Source organism: Callithrix jacchus, chromosome 2 (genome assembly GCF_049354715.1).
Source record: "Callithrix jacchus isolate 240 chromosome 2, calJac240_pri, whole genome shotgun sequence".
Taxonomy (NCBI): Eukaryota; Metazoa; Chordata; class Mammalia; order Primates; family Cebidae; genus Callithrix; species Callithrix jacchus.
Genome location: NC_133503.1, coordinates 114,986,473 through 115,007,751, shown reverse-complemented (window position 1 = coordinate 115,007,751; position 21,279 = coordinate 114,986,473). Strand labels below are relative to the sequence as shown.

The 21,279-nt window shown below is 35.9% G+C and overlaps 1 protein-coding gene across 1 annotated transcript in view; it reads left to right on the top strand.

The window, feature by feature from the left end:
* ARSK (arylsulfatase family member K) overlaps positions 1-20,956 on the top strand; it is a 55,282-nt gene extending 34,326 nt beyond the window's left edge. Inside the window, exons 5-8 of the mRNA XM_008991790.5 lie at positions 2,687-2,858; positions 7,357-7,581; positions 16,325-16,549; positions 19,139-20,956. Of these exons, the coding sequence (XP_008990038.4) occupies positions 2,687-2,858; positions 7,357-7,581; positions 16,325-16,549; positions 19,139-19,428 (912 nt within the window). The 3' untranslated portion in view covers positions 19,429-20,956. The remainder of the gene's footprint in view (positions 1-2,686; positions 2,859-7,356; positions 7,582-16,324; positions 16,550-19,138) is intronic.
* Positions 20,957-21,279: the final 323 nt, after the last annotated feature.

Genomic DNA, 21,279 nt, shown 5'->3' with positions numbered 1-21,279 from the left:
CTTGTACCAGATAGCTAATCACTGACATACTTTAAAAGAAACAACATGATTAGTCACGGAATGCCATACATTATCTGTTGTATACTCAGTGATTTATACTAAAAAGCTAGCAGCATATCAGTGTGAAAGTTTGTACTTTTTGCAATTATTCACAGTTAACATACCCTGGGAACTAAAGTTTACCAGGTTAACTTTGTTAGGGGACTGATATTTTTTAACAAAACTGTGATAACTGAAATTCATGCTTATCAAACAACATGATGCATGGTCTACCTGTATTTTGAAATGTGTAGTCTTAAATCAATTTTAAGTTACTTTAAAAACTAATCAGTTAATTCAACTAAAAAGCTTCTGCACAGCAAAATGATAATAAGCAGCAGCAGAGTAAACAACCCACAGGGTGTGAGAAAATCTTCACAAGCTATACCTCTGACAAAGGACTGATATCCAGAACCTACCAGGAACTCAAACAGATTAGCAAGAAAAAAAAAATCCCATCAAAAAGTGGGCTAACAACATGAATAGGGCCAGGTGCTGTGGCTCATGCCTGTAATCCCAGCACTTTGGAAGACTGAGACAGGTGGATCACCTGAGGTCAGGAGTTCGAGACCAGCCTGACCGACACAGTGAAACCCCATCTCTACTAAAAATACAACAATTAGCTGGACATGGTGGTGTGCGCCTGTAATCCCAGCTACTCAGGAGGCTGAGGCAGGTGAATTGTTTGAACCCGGGACGCGGAGGTTGCAGTGAGCTGAGATCACACCATTGCGCTGCACTCCAGCCGGGGCAATAAGAGCAAAACTCCATCTCAAAAAAAAAGGACATGAATAGACAATTCTCAAAAGATATACACATGGCCAACAAATATATGAGAAAATGCTCAACATCACTAATGATCAGGGAAATGCAAATTAGAACCACAATGTGATTCCACCTTATTCCTACAACAATGGCCATTATAAAAAAAAATTTTTTTTAAATAGATATTGGGGGAGATGTGGGATGTGGTGAAAGGAAACAATTTTACACTGCTGGTGGGAATGTAAACTAGTGCAACCATTATGGAAAACAGAGTGAAGATTCCTTAGCTAAAAGTAGAGCTACCATCTGATCCAGCAATCCCATTATGTGGTATCTACTCAGAGGAAAAGAAATAATTATATGAAAAAGATACTTGCACATGCATGTTTATAGCTGCACAATTCAAAATTGCAAAAATATGGAACCAGCCCAAATGCCCATCAGTCAACCAGTGGATAAAGAAATTATGGTATATATACCATGAAATACTACTCAGCCATAAAAAGAAATGAAATAATATAATTCACAGCAACCTGGATGGAATTGGAGACCATTATTCTAAGGGAAGTGACTTAGGAATGGAAAATCAAACATCATATGTTCTCACTCATAAGTGAGAGCTAAGCTATAAGGACTCAGAGGCATAAGAATGATACAGTGGACTTTGGGACTGTTCGAGGGGAAGGTGGGTGGAGGTGAGGGATAAAAGACTACACATTGGGTACAGTGTATACTGCTTGGATGATGGGTACACCAAAATTTCAGAAATCACCTTAAAGAATTTATTTGTACAACTAAGCACCACCTTGTCCCCAAAAATCTGTGGAAATAAAAAAAATTTTTTAAACTAATCAGAAACACTATTTAGTCCATCCCATTTTAAAGAAAATAATATCAGTGTTTTAGATACTTTATATCTTCTTTAAAAGTTCTAAGTGGCTTCATCTTCAAAATTTTGTCTGGAATTAGTACTAGCCAAATGAAATGAGTTCAATTACTTTCAACCAAATATTAAGTAAATGTTTGACCTTTTTGAAAGTTACATGACTAAAACATATATATGAATTAAAGATCTAGTCCTAATTGTTTATTTACCAACACTAAAAGTAAGCATTTATGTGTATTAAAAAGTCATATTTGTTTTTTACAAGTGCTTTACTACCTCACTAGGTATTGGGATTTTTACTAGAGAATTATTGGAGAAAAAGAGTCCCATAGTCTTACATTGTTGATTCTGAAGTTTTGGTCACATGACTATATATTAAAGTGCTTGGATACTTTTCTGGACTAGTATATACTGTCTAATATAGCTCATGTTTTTCATTGTCCTGTATAATTTTTAAAAATCTTACCACTATTTCATGATGTGTATATAGATATTGATATATACCTTTTGTTGTTATGAAAGTATTAACAATCTGTTCCTAATTTATGTATTGATTTACTATTTATTTACATATTTCAGACTTTTTTTTTTTTTTGAGATGAAGTCACACTCTGTCACTCAGGCTGGAGTGCAGTGGCATGATCTCAGCTCACTGCAACCTCAGCCTCCCAGGTTCAAGTGATTCTCCTGCCTCAGCCTCCCAAGTAGCTGGGACTACAGGTGCCTGCCACCACGCCTGGCTAATTTTTGTATTTTTAGTAGCAATGGGATTTCATCATATTGGCCAGGCTGGTCTGGAACTCTGCAGCTTGTGATCCTCCCACCTCAGCCTCCCAAAGTGCTGGGATTACAGGTGTGAGGCACCACTTCCCACCCAGACATTCTTTTCTACTCTTCTAAGTAATTTCACATTGTTGATTTCACCATACATACTAATTTGAGGAAAGAAATAGTACTATTTTGCTAGCATAACTATGTTTTTTCTCCCCTTTTTAGGTGTCTCATGATGACATCAAAATCCCAAAGTGGTCGCCTTTGTCAGAAATGCACCCTGTAGATTATTACTCTTCTTATACAAAAAACTGCACTGGAAGATTTACAGAAAAAGAAATAAAAAATATTAGAGCATTTTACTATGCTATGTGTGCTGAGACAGATGCCATGCTTGGTAGGTGGTATAATTAATAAGCAATTACATGAAGAAAAAGTATAATATTTTTCCAACAATCAGTGATCATGCTGTTTGGTGACTTGCATGAACAGCCTCAGATATTTCTTACAAGAGTTGCTTATAACTATAGGAATCTTGACACTTATGAAAACTGGATAACTTGCATTATTGAGAGAATGAAAAACTCTTTATATCTTAATTATTCATAAATTCTCAGATTCATAAATGCTCAGATTTATTCATACATAAAGAAAGGGTCACAGAAGGCTATCATCTACTTGAAATGCTTTACTGTCCTTAAACAGGAATTAGTTTTCAGCCAAACAAAGTTACATGTGTGATGGGTAACTGTAAGGCAGCTTAGTTTCCTAGAGATGATAAAGTTTACTTGTAGAATCCTGTGACTCCCCCAAACTTATAATTACTTCTCCCCAGTCCCTTTAGAGCACGGTTTAACTAAAGTTTCTCCATGTATATTCTGGTCCAGAATCATACTGATTTTTTTTTTCCTCATTCAAGCAAGACCCAACTCACAACTAAACCTGCCTCCATTATATGACTCTCAAGAATATTTATCCTGTTCACTTACAGAGCTATGGAAGTTTCCAGTTCAAGTGTGTAAAAACTCTGGTTTAAAAATCTGTTTTATCACAAAAGTTATTTTCATAAAGTAATGTCATTCATCTTGCTGCACTTAGGAATGAGGCATAATTATACTAGTGAAGTTACAGGTAGCACCTCTTCTGTACAGAGTAAACTTTGGGAGTGACAAGTGAATGGTTTTTGTTCAAAAAAATTCATTGGGTAAAAATAGAAAAGTATACAGCAAGAAGCAAAAAGGCCATATGGACAAATTATAATATAGCAAATATAAAAATGTATTGGCCAGGGGTGGTGGCTCATGCTGGTAATCCCAGAACTTTGGGAGGTCAAGGCAGGTAGATCACCTGAGGTCAGGAGTTTGAGACCAGCCTGGCCAACATGGCAAAACCCTGTCTCTACTAAAAATACAAAAATTAGCCAGGTGTGATTGCATGCACCTGTGATCCTAGCTACTTGGGAGGCTAGGCAGGAGAATTGCTTGAACCCAGGAGACAGAGGTTGCAGTGAGCCAAGATTGCACCACTGCACTCCAGCCTGGGTGACAGAACAAGACTACATCTCAAAAAAAAAAAAGTAAGGACTCATAAGGACTTTCCCAGTACTCAATGCAAATAAGATTTTAAGTAATTTTCTTCAGTCATACACCTGTATATCTGTCAAATTGTCTTTCATTGATATTCTCTGATGTTACAGAATGTTCTCCTGTTTGCATGCTAGAAATTGCATTTGAAAGTTTATAGCCATTCATTCTTCCATATCTACTAAAATGAAAGAATGTTGCTGTAGGGAGTGTGGAAATATTACTCTTGAAGTCTCTTCAGAGAAGATAAAAATGTGGCAACTTGCTTACTTAAAGTTACAAAGTTTATGGAATATATTTTATCTTAATTTTTAAATGTATACTCCTCTTATCACCAAATAGTATTTAATACTGTTCATTGGGTTTGTGAACAAACATTTAGTACCTACTACCTGTCAGGCACTATGTTGGCACTGCAGGCATAGAGTATGTTGAATACTATTAAGAAATCACCAATTAATTAAAGAAATTCTAGGCTTTTCCCACCTCAGGGTCTTATATTTTCTGTTCCATCTGCCTAGAACACCCTTCACTTTGCTTTCTACATGACTGGCTTATTCTGTCATTAGCTCTCAGCTCAGTTGTTACCTCCTCAGGGATGTCTTTCCCTACCACTGTAACTCAGTGTGCCAGCTCCATCATTCTGCTTACTTTATATCTTGTCGTGTTGTTTACATAGTGATACTAATTATTGCATCTGTTTACCATCGTCTCCCTTGAAGAACACAAGCTTCATGAGGGCAGAGACATTCTTTTATTTTTATTTTTAAGTTCCAGAGTACATGTGCAGGATGTGCAGGTAAACGTGTGCCATAGTGATTTGCTGAACCTATCAACCCATCACCTAGGTATTAAGCCCTGCCTGCATTAGCTAGTTTTCCTAATGCTCTCCCTTCCCCAGCAGGCCCTAGTGTGTGTTGTTCCCCTCCATGTGTCCATGTGTTCTCATTGTTCAGCTCCCACTTATAAATGAGAACATGCAGTGTTTGCTTTGCATTCATTTGCTGAAGATAACAGCTTCCACCTCTATCCATGTCCCTGCAAAGAACCTGATCTTATTCCTGTTTATGGCTGCATAGTATTTCATGGTGTATATGTACCACATTTTCTTTATTCAGTCTATTGTTGATGAGCATTTGGATTGGTTCCATGTCTTTGCTATTGTGAATAGTGCTGCAGTGAACACATGTGTGCATGTATCTTTGTAATAGAATGATTTATATCCCTTTGGGTATATATACCCAGTAATGGGATTGCTTGATCAAATGGCATTTCTGGTTCTAAATTTTTGAGGAATTGCCACTGTCTTCCACAATGGTTGAACTAATTTACATTCCCACCAACAGGGTAAAAGCATTCCTATTTCTCCACAACCTCTCCAACATCTGTTGTTTCTTAACTTAATAATTATCATTCTGACTGGCATGAGATGGTGTCTCATTGTGGTTTTGATTTACATTTCTCTAATGATCAGTGATGTTGAGCTTTTTAAAAATATGTTTGTTGGCCCCATGAATGTCTTCTTTTGAGAAGTTCCATTTATGTCCTTTGCCCACTTTTAAATGGGGTTGTTTGGTTTTTTCTTTTATGTTTGTTTTATTTCCTTGCAGCTCATGGATATTAAACCTTTGTCAGATGGATAGATTGCAAAAATTTTCTCCCATTCTGTAGGTTGGCTGTTCACTCAGATGACAATTTCTTTTGCTGTGCAGAAGCTCTTTCATTTAATTAGATTCCATTTGTCAATTTTTGCTTCTGTAGCAATTGCTTCTGGTGATTTTGTCATGAAATCTTTGCCTGTGTGTATGTCCTGAATGGTATTGCCTAGATTTTCTTCTAGGGGTTTTTATAGTTTTAAATTTTACATTTAAGTCTTTCATCCTTCTTATTCAACATTGCATCCTTGGTGCTTAGCATTGTATCCATAGTGCTTGACACATAGTAAGCACTGGGTAAACAATTATTGAATGAGCATACATGCTAAGAATTACAGTATGTTGTTGTAACTACAGTAATATACAAGTTGTAGGCATCCTGAAGAACAGAGTGATTTACTGTACCTAGAAGAGCAGGGAACGATGCCTTGCCAGAGATAATGCATGTTTGAGCTGGCTCATAAAGGAAGAATGAAAATTTGTCAAGTAGACTGTGGGAGAAAGGGCATTTACCATAGATGGCAGAGTATATGCAGAGGCAAGAAAGTGTAAACTAATGTGGTGTGTATTTAGGGGGTGCTGAGCAGGTTAGGATTGCTGAAAAGTAAAGGTAGCTGAGGGTGCTAAGTGTGGAGAGTGGACAGGGGCCTTGCTTGTTATGCTAAAGAATTCAACAATGGGCAGCTATGAAAAAGTTGTAAGCAGGGATATGACACAATCAAGTGATTAGGTAATTTAGAAAGAGAGACACCAGAATAGTACAAGGAGAGGAAAGAGTAGTGACAAGACCGATCAGGAAGTAATTCCAGTTGTCTAGTTGAAAAATCAAGAGGGTCTCAACGCTGTGAATAAGTTTATAGAGCAGTGAATGTCAATCCTGACTACACTTCAGAATCTGTAGGTTTTTAAATTAATATACACTCTTCTACTCAGATGCAGGAACTGCCAAAATAGGGATGACTCCTCTGGCCTGTGCTTTCCTGTGATTCTCTTAATTACAGTAGGAGGAAGTTTGAGAACACTGGTCAGGAACTGGTCAGAGGAATTTTACTCTCTCATTATTCCCTATCTAAGAAGATGCTAAATCAAACTTGTATACTGTCTCTCCTGCTTCCAGCCCTTCTTCAAAGGTGGAATTTCCATAATCCTCAGCCAACTTTATGAGCATGATCTAGTGATTGCTTAGAGATTTGGGAGAAAAAGTAGCAGAGAAGAGGAGTTCTGACTGCTCTTACCACTTCTTGTTGCACAGAAACTGTGGGTTAGAGGTAACGTCAGTGTTTTTATCATCTGAGATCTGTAAAGTGCTGATATCTAACTGATCTTTCTTTTCTCATGCAAGGCACTAAGGGGAAGATTTTTCCCCCATTCTCTGATAGAAACATAGAAAGGAAGCCAGCATAATCTCCAGATGAACAGCTTTGAGCAAGAGTTACCAAGGGTATTATGTTTTCTTCTTCCTCCCTAGTCAGTTGAGGAGCAAGCCGTAGACAGACTCTGTCAACTTGAAACTTAACTTGAGAACAGTAGGTAATATTCAGATGTTAAGAAGCATAGTGACAAACTCTTACAGGGTAGAGTTGTTATAAACTTAATGCGAGAGAATAAAACATGAACTGAAAGCTACTTAATAGGTTTATCTTGATTTCTGTTGTAGGTGAAATTATTTTGGCCCTTCGTCAGTTAGATCTTCTTCAGAAAACTATTGTCATATACTCCTCAGACCATGGAGAGCTGGCCATGGAACATCGGCAGTTTTATAAAATGAGCATGTATGAAGCTAGTGCGCATGTTCCACTTTTGATGATGGGACCAGGAATTAAAGCCAACCTACAAGTATCAAATGTCATTTCTCTTGTGGATATTTACCCTACCATGCTTGGTAAGTAATGCAGTTCTGTAACAATTTATTTGTAATAATGCTGAAGAATGCAACTGAAGAGGTCAGTCAGTCTTTTAGTTAGTAGTCAGAGCCCCTGCTGACTTGTTTATAAAGCTGGGCAACTCATTTAACTGTGAGTCCAACTGTACTCTGAAGAATGAAGAGACTGCTTTTCATGTTCCTGTGGCCTTCACTTATTATAGTCATTTTCCCTTCAAAAGATTTGTATTCAGGATGTGACTATAAGCCATGTAGGACATTCAGTTTCATAACTTTACAGATATGATTTGTACATCATTGGATTCTCTACCACCACCTCCCTAAAATGTAAGCATTTTCTTTCTGAACTATTCTATCCACATTGAAACTAGTATGAACATATTCCTCTTCAGACTCTTTAGATAGTTCTGTACTATTTGCTTTACTAGCTTCTTAACGTCGACAAGCATAGCCATATGTCTAGAAAAGCAACATATGAATAAGGGTAGTTAGCAGTTTTTGTTGAAGATACTAGAATAACGACATAATCAAATTTGAAGGAAATCATAGAGAACTAACTATGTTAGTTTCTGTCTAATTCAGCAGAATACTTTAAATTCATTAGCATTTAAACACTAGTCTCTGTTCTAAGACACTGTCAATTGCAAAAAGTTCCATCAATTCATGAATTTTGGTGAAGGAAAAATAATAACACAAGATACATTCTCTAATTTCAGAAATATTAAAATGTGAAAGAAAGATGCATCTTAAAGTCAAAGAAATCAGAGTTCTTTTTACCCCCTTCCTTCTGCCTCAAGTTCTTCCCTTCATTTAACTAAATTTGTTTAGAGTTCATTTACACCAGGGTCCTTTCCTTTTCTCTTTTATTTCACATCCCTTCTCATATAATTGAACATACTTATTTCCAGTTTCTTGAATTTTTAATCTCTTCTGTTTCTTAGTCATCATCTGCTGGTTTCCCTTTATCTCTAAATAATGTTCACACTTAGCCATATCTTGGCCACTTTCTCATTCCATTAGTTTCAATCTGATCACTATTACTTTTCCTCATTTCTGTGTTTTTTAAAGAAGCTTATATATAATTATGTATATTTGTGTCTCTGTTATTAACATCTTTAGAGTTTTATCAATATATGCCTATATTCTTTACACTTTCCTTCCTTGATTTTTCCTCATGTAGAACTCTTCCTACCCTCCCCATTCCCCAAAAAAAATCTTCCTTGGGTCATCTTTGCTTGACTTTTTAGCCTCATTCTGTTTTCCAGAGGTATAGTAACTAGAACTGCAAAAAAGTATTGTAAAAGATTATGGAAAGCTGGGGTGATTCTCCATTTTCCCCTCAATATATTTCATAGTGATAGTTGGCATTTTATCTATTTGATTCTAGCAGCTAAATAGTTTAATATTGTTAGAGAGTTGTTTACGATGAGCCCTATTCAATTCTTAGACTTTCTGTCATCATATATGTTAGTTAATTAAAATGCACAGTTTAAATCATTTCTCTTTAAACATTATTTTATATTTGCCCACAATGCAAATTTTGTACTCTACAATCTTAAGAAGATACCATTATTCTTGACATCATAAAAGTTAAAGGTCATCAGCAAACTGGCAGATTTTATACTGTATTTAACAGGTCACGTAAGAAAATGCTAAATAAAATTTGTTAGAATGGGGAAATTCTCATGCATTTACCTAGAAGGGCACCTACCTATCACTGCCTAATTCACGTTACTTGCTAATAAGAATTTCTCTAGCTAAGACAATACTGTCCCAGAAACTTCTCTACATTCTGTCCCAACTATTCTGGAAATGATATAAATTCCCTGCAACTGTAGGTTTTTTCCCTGCAATTCGTCAATTATTATAATTTTCTAAAACTATAGTTTTATATAGGTTTTTATTTTTCATAGGATCCTTGGTAATAGACTCCTTCCAAGTCACATTTTCCTGCAGAATATATTTTATTAACAGCGTTTAGATCATGTGTTGACTAGTAAAGGAACTAAAGTCAAAAATAAATCTCCCCAATTCTAAACTGTAAAATTAACATCTTCATGGCTTAGCAGAGTTTATAATGTGTTTCACAATAAATATTTTTATTATCAGAAGGAAGAAAGCTATATTTCAATGATTTTTTTACTTGGGGAAGAGCAAGTGGAGAATACCTATGGATGGGTCTTTATATAAAACACTGAAACATTCTGTTAACCAGACGTTAACCAGTGATAAGGTAGAAAGAGAAAGATGCAACAAGAAGGAGCTTTATGCTGGAGCCAGGAGACAACACTGTAACACAATTATTTACTTAAACTAATCTTTTTATAAGTGATAAAGGCTTCATATTCATAGAGCTCTTATAAATCTGTAAGAAAAAGAGGAATACCTTATTAACAGATTGATAAAAAAAATAAGCAACTCACAACAGAAAATAGATGCAAATGGCCAATATATTTTTAAAGAGTCAAAGTCAGTAGTCATAAAAACATTAAAACCGGAAAATGTTTTTCTTTCACATATAAAGTTTGCAAAGGTTAAAGGGAGATAGAAAATCTTATATTAGAAATAGTCCTCATATACTGCTACTGGGAATATAGACTGATACAAATGTTCTGTAGGCAAATGTGGCATTACATTTCAAATTTCTTAGAAATGTGCATACGTTTTGACCTAGATGTCCTAATTTTAGGAAATAACCTGTAGATATACACATATGTTTATTTCCATGGATATTTATGACCTTGTTAAGAAGTCGAAACAACAGGAATATCTGGTAGTAATGGATTAGAAAAAAATAGTCAATTCTAATGCAAATCAAAACCACAATGAGATATCATCTCACAATAGTCAGAATAGCAATTATTAAAAAGTCAGAAAATGACAGATGTTGGTGTGGCTGCAGAGAAAGGAGAACACTTATACACTAGGAGAACACTTACACACTATTGGTAGGAACATAAATTAGTTCAGCCAGTGTGGGAAGCAGTTGGAGATTTCTCAAAGAACTTAAAACAGAGCTACCACTGGACCCGGGAAGCCCATTACTGGGTCTATACCAAAAAAATATAAATCATTCTACCGAAAAGACATGCACTTGCAGCACTATTCACAATAGTAAAGGCATGGAATCAAACTAGGTGTTGAACTGAATAAAGAAAATGTGGCACATATACACCATGGAATACTACAAAGCCATAAAAAATGAATGGCAGCAACACGAATGGAGCTGGAGGCTATTATCCTAACAAAATTAACACAGTAACAGAAAACCAAATCCCAGATGTTCTCACTTATAAGTGCGAACTAAACATTGGTTACTCGTGGACATAAAAACCGCAACAAGAAGCACTGGGGACTGACTACTAGAAGGGCGACAGAGGGAGGGAAGAAGGGGGCCGGAGGTTGAAAAACTGTTGAGCACTGTGCTCAGTACCTGGGCGATGCCATCGCTCCCACCCCAAACCTCAGCATCAACTAATATACCCAGGGAACAAACTTGCACATGTACCCACTGAATCTGAAACGCTGAAAAAAAAATAGTCAATTAATTTTAAAAAGTGAAATATGTGAAAATTGCCCCCATATATTAAAAAGAAAGTGAGGGCTTTAAAATTGTACAAACTGATTTTTTTTGTTTTGTTTGCTTTTTAGATATTGTATCCATCCGATTTACTGTCTAAATTAGCACATTTTTAGAGTACTGTTTACAGTTACACCAGCATTAACAGGTAGTTAAAGGAACAGGCTGTTCCTTTTTTAGCAGCCTTAGGAGCCAACAAAGCAAAGAAAATTCTGATGGTCTTCGTTTAATCTGATGGATCATTCAACCTTTTAAGATAAAATTCCTCAGTGCTGGAAGAGTTTAAAGCTACTCTATTAGTAATTAACTCTAAAATTAGACCTGTGAGACAGTATGTTCTACTTTCCTCTGCTTAATAAACAAACTTTTACATATTTTGATAAACATCTGCAAAGGACTTACTTTGTTCTAACCAATTAGAAGCTTAAAATAGATATAAGCCAGTATCTATTCTAGAGCTCTCAAAGTCCTTTCTTTTTTAGTTTAGCTGTAGCTGTATTATTTTGTATGAATCCCTTTACACACACACAGGAGAATCTTATAAAGAAAAATTATATAAAGAGAAAAATTTGTTTTGAAATTGATTTTTCAAGGATAAACTTTGCTTATAGTATATTTGAGTTTTAAAATACTTGAGTCTTCTGGAAACTAAAAGTGAAATTAAAATCCTGCAATGTCTGTTAAACAGAAATAAACACTTCTGGTATCAAAAAAAAAAAAAATCTCAAGCCAAAACCTCAAGTGATACTTCCTCCTCCCTTCCATTCTATGGACCTTAGAAATGTATAAAAGATGGTTATCCAGAAAACCATCAATAGAAAGCTATTCAATAGGAAAAACCAATTGGGATTCCTGTTTTAGTAAACCTACCTTACTTTAAAGAGTCTGTTGAAATTTAAGATGCTACAATGCTTTATTTAAAAGTTTGAATTTACAACTCATTTGTAGAAGTTATTTTAAGAGTGGCTTTTTAAAATAAAATATTTTATGATAAAGCAGGAAGAATATGCTTAGTTTATTTGTGCTTATGGGTCAGATAAACTAATTCTATCACTAGAATGATATAATACATTATCATTTCCTAATAGCAGCAGAAAAATGACATCTATGAATAGGAATTCTTTGTAATATTAATAATAAAGTTGATATTATTTCTGAGATTATTACTTAAAAATTTCGTCCCAAAATATTTTCTTCTCTAATACCTAGTACCAGCATTCTTTAGCTCAGTGAGTACTAAGTGTCTCATTTTGTAGTTAAAATTGTTTTGAACTTATTTTCATGTGAATTGTTTTCTAATAGTCTTTCTGTAAAACACCTGCTTTTCTCCACTTTAAAGATAAGTCTAGATTTTTAAAATTTTGAGAATGTATTTATATAAAAATGCAGTTATAGTTAAAAGACTATTTCATATCTAGTGATTTAAATCGCACAACCCTTCTTGTTACAGGATCTTAGTGGAAGCCTGGGGGTTGGCAGGTGTTTTACATAGATTCTTAATGTTTTTATTGGCTGAGAAATACTATGAAGTTGACTAACTACAGTAAGGCAAGTCTTATGGTATAGCATTAAACAATACAGAGATTATAAGGTCAGACTAATTTCAAACCCCTCTTCACTCATTACCAACTGGGTGACCTTGGGCAGTTACTCAACATGTCTGGTCTTCCAATTTTCTCATCTGTAAAAAGGGGGGATAGGCCAGGCATGATGACTCACACCTGTACTCCCAGTACTTTGGGAGGTCCAGGTGGGCAGATCATTTGAAGTCAAGAGTTCAAGACCAGCCTGGCCAACATGGTGAAACCTATCTCTGTACAAAAATCAGCTGAGTGTGGTGTATTATCCCAGCTACTCAGGAAGCTGAGGCAGGAAGATCGCTTGAACCTGGGAGACAGAGGTTGAAGTAAGGCAAGATTGTGCCATTACACTATAGCCTGGGTGACAGAGTGAGACTCTGTCTCAAAAAGAAAAAAAAAGCTGGGGGGCGACGGGGGTCCAAAGTGGCTCCCGCCGGAGGTCATGGCGCTCGCGAAGGCGAGGTCATCAGTTCAAGGCTAACCTGAGCAACCTCATAAGCTCAAACTGATTGGCAAAAAAAAAAAAAAAGCCGGGGGGGATAATAGTGGCTATTTCATAGCTCAGAACAATGTCTGGAACATGGTAAACAATTAAATGTGAGATATGGTTATCGTGAATGTGTTTCATTCTTCTTAGGTATGCTCTAAAAAATGTGTATATTAGTTTGCGTCATTGCCATACCAATTGAATCCCTTAGGTAGTGCTATTGTCAGGAAGAATTATAATGTCATCTCTCTTCAGGAGATCATCACACATATCCAGGTCTGCATTTTTATTATTTGTTTACTTGTTTTACATTTAAGTCACTCTTTCTTGAGAACCCTGTAGTTACTTGTGGTCTTTGCTTATACTGCTGCAAAAGATGAAACTTGCTCAAAGTGGAGTCAGAGTTAACAGGTTTACCAGGAGAAATAAATATGAAAAATGATTTTAAACAAAAAATCAAACAGCTCTTTGAAAAGCAGTCTAAGCTAAAGTGCTTTTAAGGAAATTATTGATAACTATAGGAATAATGAAAACCCAATTTTCTGAGGCACAGAAAAACTAATAAATACCTGAAGTATTTATTAAACATTATGGATATTTAACAGGGTGTTTATCAATTTTCAAAGATATTTTATTCTATCAGTAATAGACTGGAATCCTAAGTTCTCATTATCTCTTGGATTCCTGCAATAGCTTCCTAACTGTCTCTGACGCTCTGCCCTTATCCACTGTTAGTCAATTCACCATTCTGTAGTTAGTGTCAGACTGTCATACTTCTCTCCTCAAAACCCTCTACTGATTTCCCGTTTCACCTAGAGTAAAAATTCAGAGTCTTTAATTGGGCTTTGAGAGTCCAACATGATCTCTTCTCTTCCCCAACTCATCTCTTATTTTATCCCTTATTTACTCTGCTCCAGCCAAACAGGCCTGCTTGGTGTTTGGGGAATAAACCAAGTAGGTTCCTGCCTTGGGGACTGTACACTTCCTATTCCCCTGGAGGAATGCCCTCTCCTCAGATAACTGTAGGGCTCACTCTAGCCTTTCCTCAGGACGCTGTCTAAATGTGACCTCTCAGAGAGGCTTTCCCTGACCACCCTGTATAACACAGCACATCCCACATGCCTGCCATCACTCTCTATCTCCCTTACCCTGCTTTCTTCTCCATTGCACTGCCACCATCTGACACAGCTGTTTCTGTCTGCCCACATTAGAATGTTAGCTTTAGAAGAGCTTTTCTGCCTTGTCCAATATTGTTTCCCTACAACTAGAAAAGCACTTGGCTTGCTGAATGAATTTTAAAAATGAGCACTTGAATGGACTCTTACCCCAGTTGACTACTGACTTCTCAAAATACAGGAGCATCATACGTTTCTTAGTCTTCCAAGCTTCCTTAGGAAAATTAAGAATGGTTCTAAAGTAAGGTATGTCTAAGTATTAAAGGTCATTAAAATGCTGAATACAAGAATGTCCCATAGCCATGAGTATGTGCCAGTGTTCCTGCCCCCCAGCCTTCCTTAAGGGCTACTCTCTCCTCCCGTGCCTCGCTGGTGGTGCCTCCTGGTAGCCCACACACAGATCATGCTTACCCAGCCTCCTCCCCCGCAGCCTTCTTTCCACTGCTTACAGTAACTAGTCTTTCTGTCTTGGAGCACAGCTAGTTTCACCCAGTCAACCATTTTCTCTCGGGCGCCTCCTCTTTAACCTCTTTCTTCTCTTTTTGTTTTTAACCAGTTATCTCTGAAATACTTCTCTCTCCTTTCTTTCCTATTTGTGAACCAAAAAAGCCACTAATTTTGGTTGGCAGAAAATTAATACTTGTGATAGTCCTCTTCCAAGGAAAATGGAAGATACAATTTTTTAAAGTTACATATGAAATAATATATATATATTTTAAAGTTATATATGAAATTATATATATTATGTATATATATAATATATACATAATATATTATGAATACATAATATATATTATGAATACATAATATATAAATAATATATATAATTTCATATATATATGAAATAATCTTCAGATTTATAGTGGTTTTTGTCTACTTCCCTATTATCCTTTAATTAACCTGTTTTTGTTAAAGAGAGTCAAGTTGAATTAATGTTCTTATTCAATTTTGTTTCATTTCTAACATTAAAGATATAATTCTGTTTTTCATTGGAAATATTTATACATAAAATATGAACATTGAAACCAGGAAAGGGGTGAGGAAGACAACTACAGACTCATTTTGGAACAACCCTGATTACCGAGACATAATTAATAGTAAGTTTTCTATAGGAAGAGGGAAGCTTGAGGTCCAAGTACCTTGAAAGCAATTTTTAAAATACAAGCTATTTTTCAGTTGGACATTTCTCATGCTATTGTTTTATATGTCTATATTGGATAAGTTAAAAATTAGTTTCCTTTTATAAATATAATCCACAATTCCTGAAAGTGTGTTTTTAAAAATGCTAGTCCCTCGATATGCTACTTGAGAGTTCAAAAAGCTCAGTTATCAAATAACTTTGGTGCATATGGTATCCTATATACCACTCCTGAAGGTTTATCATATACATCAGCAGCAAATTTACATCAACAACAAATTTATGTATCTAATTTTGTTTAACTATTATTTTGCAAACATATGTAATTACTAAACCCCTTTCTTGTGTAAGTCTTGTTAATAGCTCATGGAAGAAACTTGGAGAAACAAGTGATTATTTAATCATTCAGAGAAAAAAGGACTAGTGATATTAACTACTATTTGTTGAAGGCTCCTATCTACCAGGCATTATTCTCCGAGTTCTCAGAATTTTACACAAAGTATCCTATTTAAATCCATCATGAACCTAATAAATACAAGTACTATGGCCACCCCTTTCTTACAGATGAGGAAACTGAGGTTGAGATAAGTAAATGACTTGCTCAAATTCACATGGCCTGTGGAATAAGCATGTGAATCTTGATAATCTGTTTACAAATTACATATGCAATCTGGTCTCCATGGCACTTAATGGTATGAAAAAATGTGAAAGATGTCATTTGTGAGTGTTCAGCTAATAAAAGAATGAGCTTTTAAAAAATATTTTGTTACTTTTGTTACATAGATATTGCTGGAATTCCTCTGCCTCAGAACCTGAGTGGATACTCATTGTTGCCATTATCATCAGAAACATTTATGAATGAACATGAAGTCAAAAACCTACATCCACCCTGGATTCTGAGTGAATTCCATGGGTGTAATGTGAATGCTTCCACTTACATGCTTCGAACTAACCACTGGAAGTATATAGCCTACTCAGATGGCACTTCAGTATTGCCGCAACTCTTTGGTAAATCTGTTAATATATTTTAAGTGTAATATTATGTGTAATGAACTGCCCTATGTAACATTGCTCAAGATATCCAATAATCCTTATTAAATAAATGAATATCTGCTACTTCTCATGCTGGGACAATCTACAAAAGTTTGCCATGTGAGGAACAGCTTCTTTGCAGATCAGCAGTTGAATCTCAGAGAAAGTGTCCTAAGGCTTTTGATCTGGGTCTCATGACTGAAACCAGTTTTCCCTGATAAGGGTGTCTTTCAGTACTCATGACTATCTTTCCCAACATTGTGCCTCATTATTCTGAAGGATTAACACCTATCTTATGAAGCCTGACATTTTACATGTACTATTTAATGTTCACCACAACCCCACAAGATAGCACCATTATTCTCATTTTATAGAGGAGACTATGAGTCAGAGAAATTTGGATACCTGTGTGAGGTCGCACAGCTAAGAAGTAGCAGAACTGAGATTTCAACAAAGGTGTGACTGCAAAAGTGATGGTACTTACACTTTATAAAAATGTCTGCCCGCTTCACTACTCTATGAATTAATTTTTAAATACATTATTAGATTTAGGGTTTTACTTATTCTTTGTTCCCATTTAGTACATAAAATATATGCCAAAGCTATTAGTAATATTCATTTCTCCCTAAAGCGCCTTCCCAGTTACAAATAGCAAAATTATTATTAAAATAATACTTTAGAGGCCAGACTAGCCAACCCCCTTCACTTTCTTGGGTTGAAAGGAAGTCTTGCCAGGCGTGGTGGCTCATACCTGTAATCCCAGCACTATGGGAAGCTGAGGCAGGCGGATCACCTGAGGTCAGGAGTTCAAGAGCAGCCTGACCAACATGGTGAAACCCTGTCTCTAATTAAAAATAAAAAAATAAAAATGAAAATAAAGAAAAGGAAGTCTTTACATTTTCATCCTGACAAGTAATGGGCATTGCTTGCTTGTTCATTGGCCATTGTCAAATGAAATTTATGGGAGGCCATTGTTTTGAACTGAGTTTCTATACCAGGGCCAACAGACCAGATCAAGCCAGAATGGGGTCACTGGCAGTAGGTGCCTCATAAACAAACTGAACTTTAGAACAGGCCACTTAAAAAAAACACAAGAAAGAATCATAATAACAAATCAAAAGGTCTCAGTTTACCTGAAAACCAGGGGACCTGAAAGTCCCCTCTGTTTTTAGTGGATAAAGAAGTACCACTATAATAACAAATCTGCTTTTTCTTCCATTTTTCTGGGGCTTTTTCATCAGCCATTTTCTGCCTATGAAGCCCCCCCCCCACCACTCAGCTCATCAGAATGCCTTTTCTAAATCTTTAGATGGGATGCTGCCCAATTCATGAACCACTAAATAAAAGCCAATTTGATCTTTAAATTTGTTGAAATTTTGTTTTTTATACCATGTTCTACCAAAAAAACTGATGTGACCATCAAAATGTCAGAGGGAGAAGCAGCCTTTTCTGTATTTTTTAGGACTTATTGCTTCCCTTTCCTAAAGACATACCTTCTGAAGTTACCTAGCAAAGTCACAAATCTGTGAAGGGGCCTAATGTACTCAAACAGGCCCATAGAGCTATTTCCCTCAACATACAGTGTTCATTTACTATCTGAAGTTAATTGTCATAAGATCTTGCAGTGGCTCACGCCTGTAATCCCAGCACTTTGGGAGGCCGAGGCAGGTGGATCACGAGGTCAAGAGATCAAGACCATCCTGGTCAACATGGTGAAACCCCGTCTCTACTAAAAATACAGAAAATTAGCTGGGCATGGTGGCGCATGCCTGTAATCCCAGCTACTGGGGAGGCTAAGGCAGGAGAATTGCCTGAACCCAGGAGGCGGAGGTTGCGGTGAGCCGAGATCGTGCCATTACACTCCAGCCTGGGAAACAAGAGCAAAACTCCGTCTCAGAAAAAAAAAAAGATCTCTGACTTGCTGTTTTTCCAATTACCTTGGTATCCTGGTTATATCCCTGTCTTCCCACACCATATGTAAAAAGTATGTTTATAGATCTGAAATATTTATCATTATTTTCTTGCTGGCAGTGATTGAGAAGTTTTTATTTCCATGGCTGTTTGTTCAAATGGACAGTACTGATGCATGTAACTTTCAACACTCCAAGCATAAGATACTAATATATAAAGAAAACTGGGACTAAGTGAAGTTGCAAGAACATGACTTGTCTATATAAAGAATTCGTAGAAAGTTTGAGGCTCTTGAAATGGTACACTATAAGCATTACTATATTCATTTCGCCTGTCGAAGTAGGCAGGACGTCAAAAACAGGAAGAATTTGTTCTAAACCAGCTTACTAATGATAAACGTTTGACTTTTATCAAGAATAGATAAGAAAAAAAATGGGATAGCTGGACAATGGTAGGAAGGAGGGAAATTTGGGTATATGATAGGGTGTTTAACTCCTGGTATGTTATTTTACCATTTATTCTGTCCATTTTATTACAGTATAAGGAATTGAAAATTTTTTTTAAAATCGAATACATTACCTGTCATAATGACATTCTAAAAAAAATTTTACCAGATCACTATTTTGACAGATATTTAATTTTTTCTTCTTTCAGATCTTTCCTCAGATCCAGATGAATTAACAAACGTTGCTGTAAAATTTCCAGAAATTACTTATTCTTTGGATCAGAAGCTTCGTTCCATTATAAACTACCCTAAAGTTTCTGCCTCTGTCCACCAGTATAATAAAGAGCAGTTTATCAAGTGGAAACAAAGTATAGGACAGAATTATTCAAAAGTTATAGCAAACCTTAGGTGGCATCAGGATTGGCAGAAAGAACCAAGAAAGTATGAAAATGCAGTCGACCAGTGGCTTAAAACCCATGCGAATCTAAGAGCAGTTTGAACAAAAAGTTTAAAAATAATGTTCTAGAGCTACATATAAATATAGTAATTATGTATTTTAAATGTAACAATTTTGGTACCAATTTTTTATTACTTTAAAGAATGTATATTTTAATACAAAATGCCAATGATTATAAAATTACATATTTTCAAAAATGATTATTATTATTATTATTTTGAGACGGAGTCTTGCTCTTGTTACCCAGGCTGGAGTGCAGTGGCACGATCTCAGCTCACCACAACCTCCACCTCCTGGGTTCAAGCAATTCTTCTGCCTCAGCCTCCTGAGTAGCTGGGATTACAGGCACGCGCCACCATGCCCAGCTAATTTTTTGTAATTTTTGTAGAGACGGGGTTTCACCATGTTGGCCAGGATGGTCTCCATCTCTTGACCTCGGGATCCACCCGCCTCAGCCTCCCAAGGTGCTGGGATTACAGGCATGAGCCACCGCACCCGGCCGTCAAAAATGATTATTATGTAGACCTTTGTACAACTTCTAACAATTTAGTGGGAGTATCAAAAAGATTGAAGCAAATACTGTAAAAGTTCTGTTTCTTTAAATAATAGAGAATATAAAATATTTTAATAATAGTAATATGAATCATAAAATAGTTGTGCGGTGAGCATCTGATGGTGCTTGACAAGTTATTTATATTGGATGGGATAGTTTGGATGTATTTGATGGAAATATTTGGGGTATTTAACAGGACATAAACTCTGGATGTACCTGATTTTATGACTTTTTTTTTTAATAGGTAATATATAAGCAGGGTAAAGCTTCAAATGGTACAAAAGGGTTAACAGTGAGCATGAAGACTCTGTCCTGTTCCTCTTCCCTGACATGCAGTTCCCCCTCCAAGAAGCAAGTGCTGAAACCACTTGCTTATGCATTATTTTAGAGATTGGCCACAAATTTATAAAAAAGTGTATATATTCCTTTCCCCCTTCACAAATGGTAACATACTGTGCACATTGTTCTGCATGTTGCTTCTTTTTCCATTTTTTTCCCACTTACCCGTAGATACCCAGAGGTGAAATTACTGAGTCAAGACTATTTTTAGCAAAATTACACTAGATACTACAAACTACCTCTAAAGAAGGTATACCAACTGGTAATCTCACCATCAATGCATGTCTTCTTATCCTTTTCCAACCTAATTGATGAAAATATTCTATTTTTATTTTTCTTGTGAGTAAGGTAGATCGTATTTTCATGTATTTAACAGCCATTGGAATCTGTTTTGCCATGACCTTTCCTATTTCTATTCTTTGCCTATTTTTCTGTTGGTTGTTGGTCTTTCTTTTGTATTACAGGCATGGTTTAGGTATTAGCTCTTTGTAAGAGATTCTGCAAATATTTTCTTTCCAGTTTGTCATAGTCATTTGTCTTTGGACTTTGTTCTGGTATTTTTTGATATATAGAAACTCTATTTTTATGTAAACATTTACAAATCTTTGTACCCCATAAATATATACAATTATGATTAGTCATTTTTAAAATAATGTTAATAAAAATTTGTAAATCTTTGCTTTGTGGCTTTTGGGATTTTGTATCATATTTACAGTAGCCCTCTCCACTTACCTTCTTTCAGAGTTTTATTTTTCGTCTTCGGATCTTTGACTCAGCTGGAATGTATTAAACATAGTAGAAATCTAACTTTAGGTGTTTTTTTAATGCCTTCCCATTGACCTTTAATTGAGCAAACTGTCTCTTGTCCCATTGATAAAAATGTCACTTCATCATATAATACCTTTGGTTGGATATGTTTTTTTCCCCCATTGATTTGCAATGCCATTTTTATCTATACCAAAGTCCCATTTAACACTTTATTTTCCACTGGGCCATTCTAT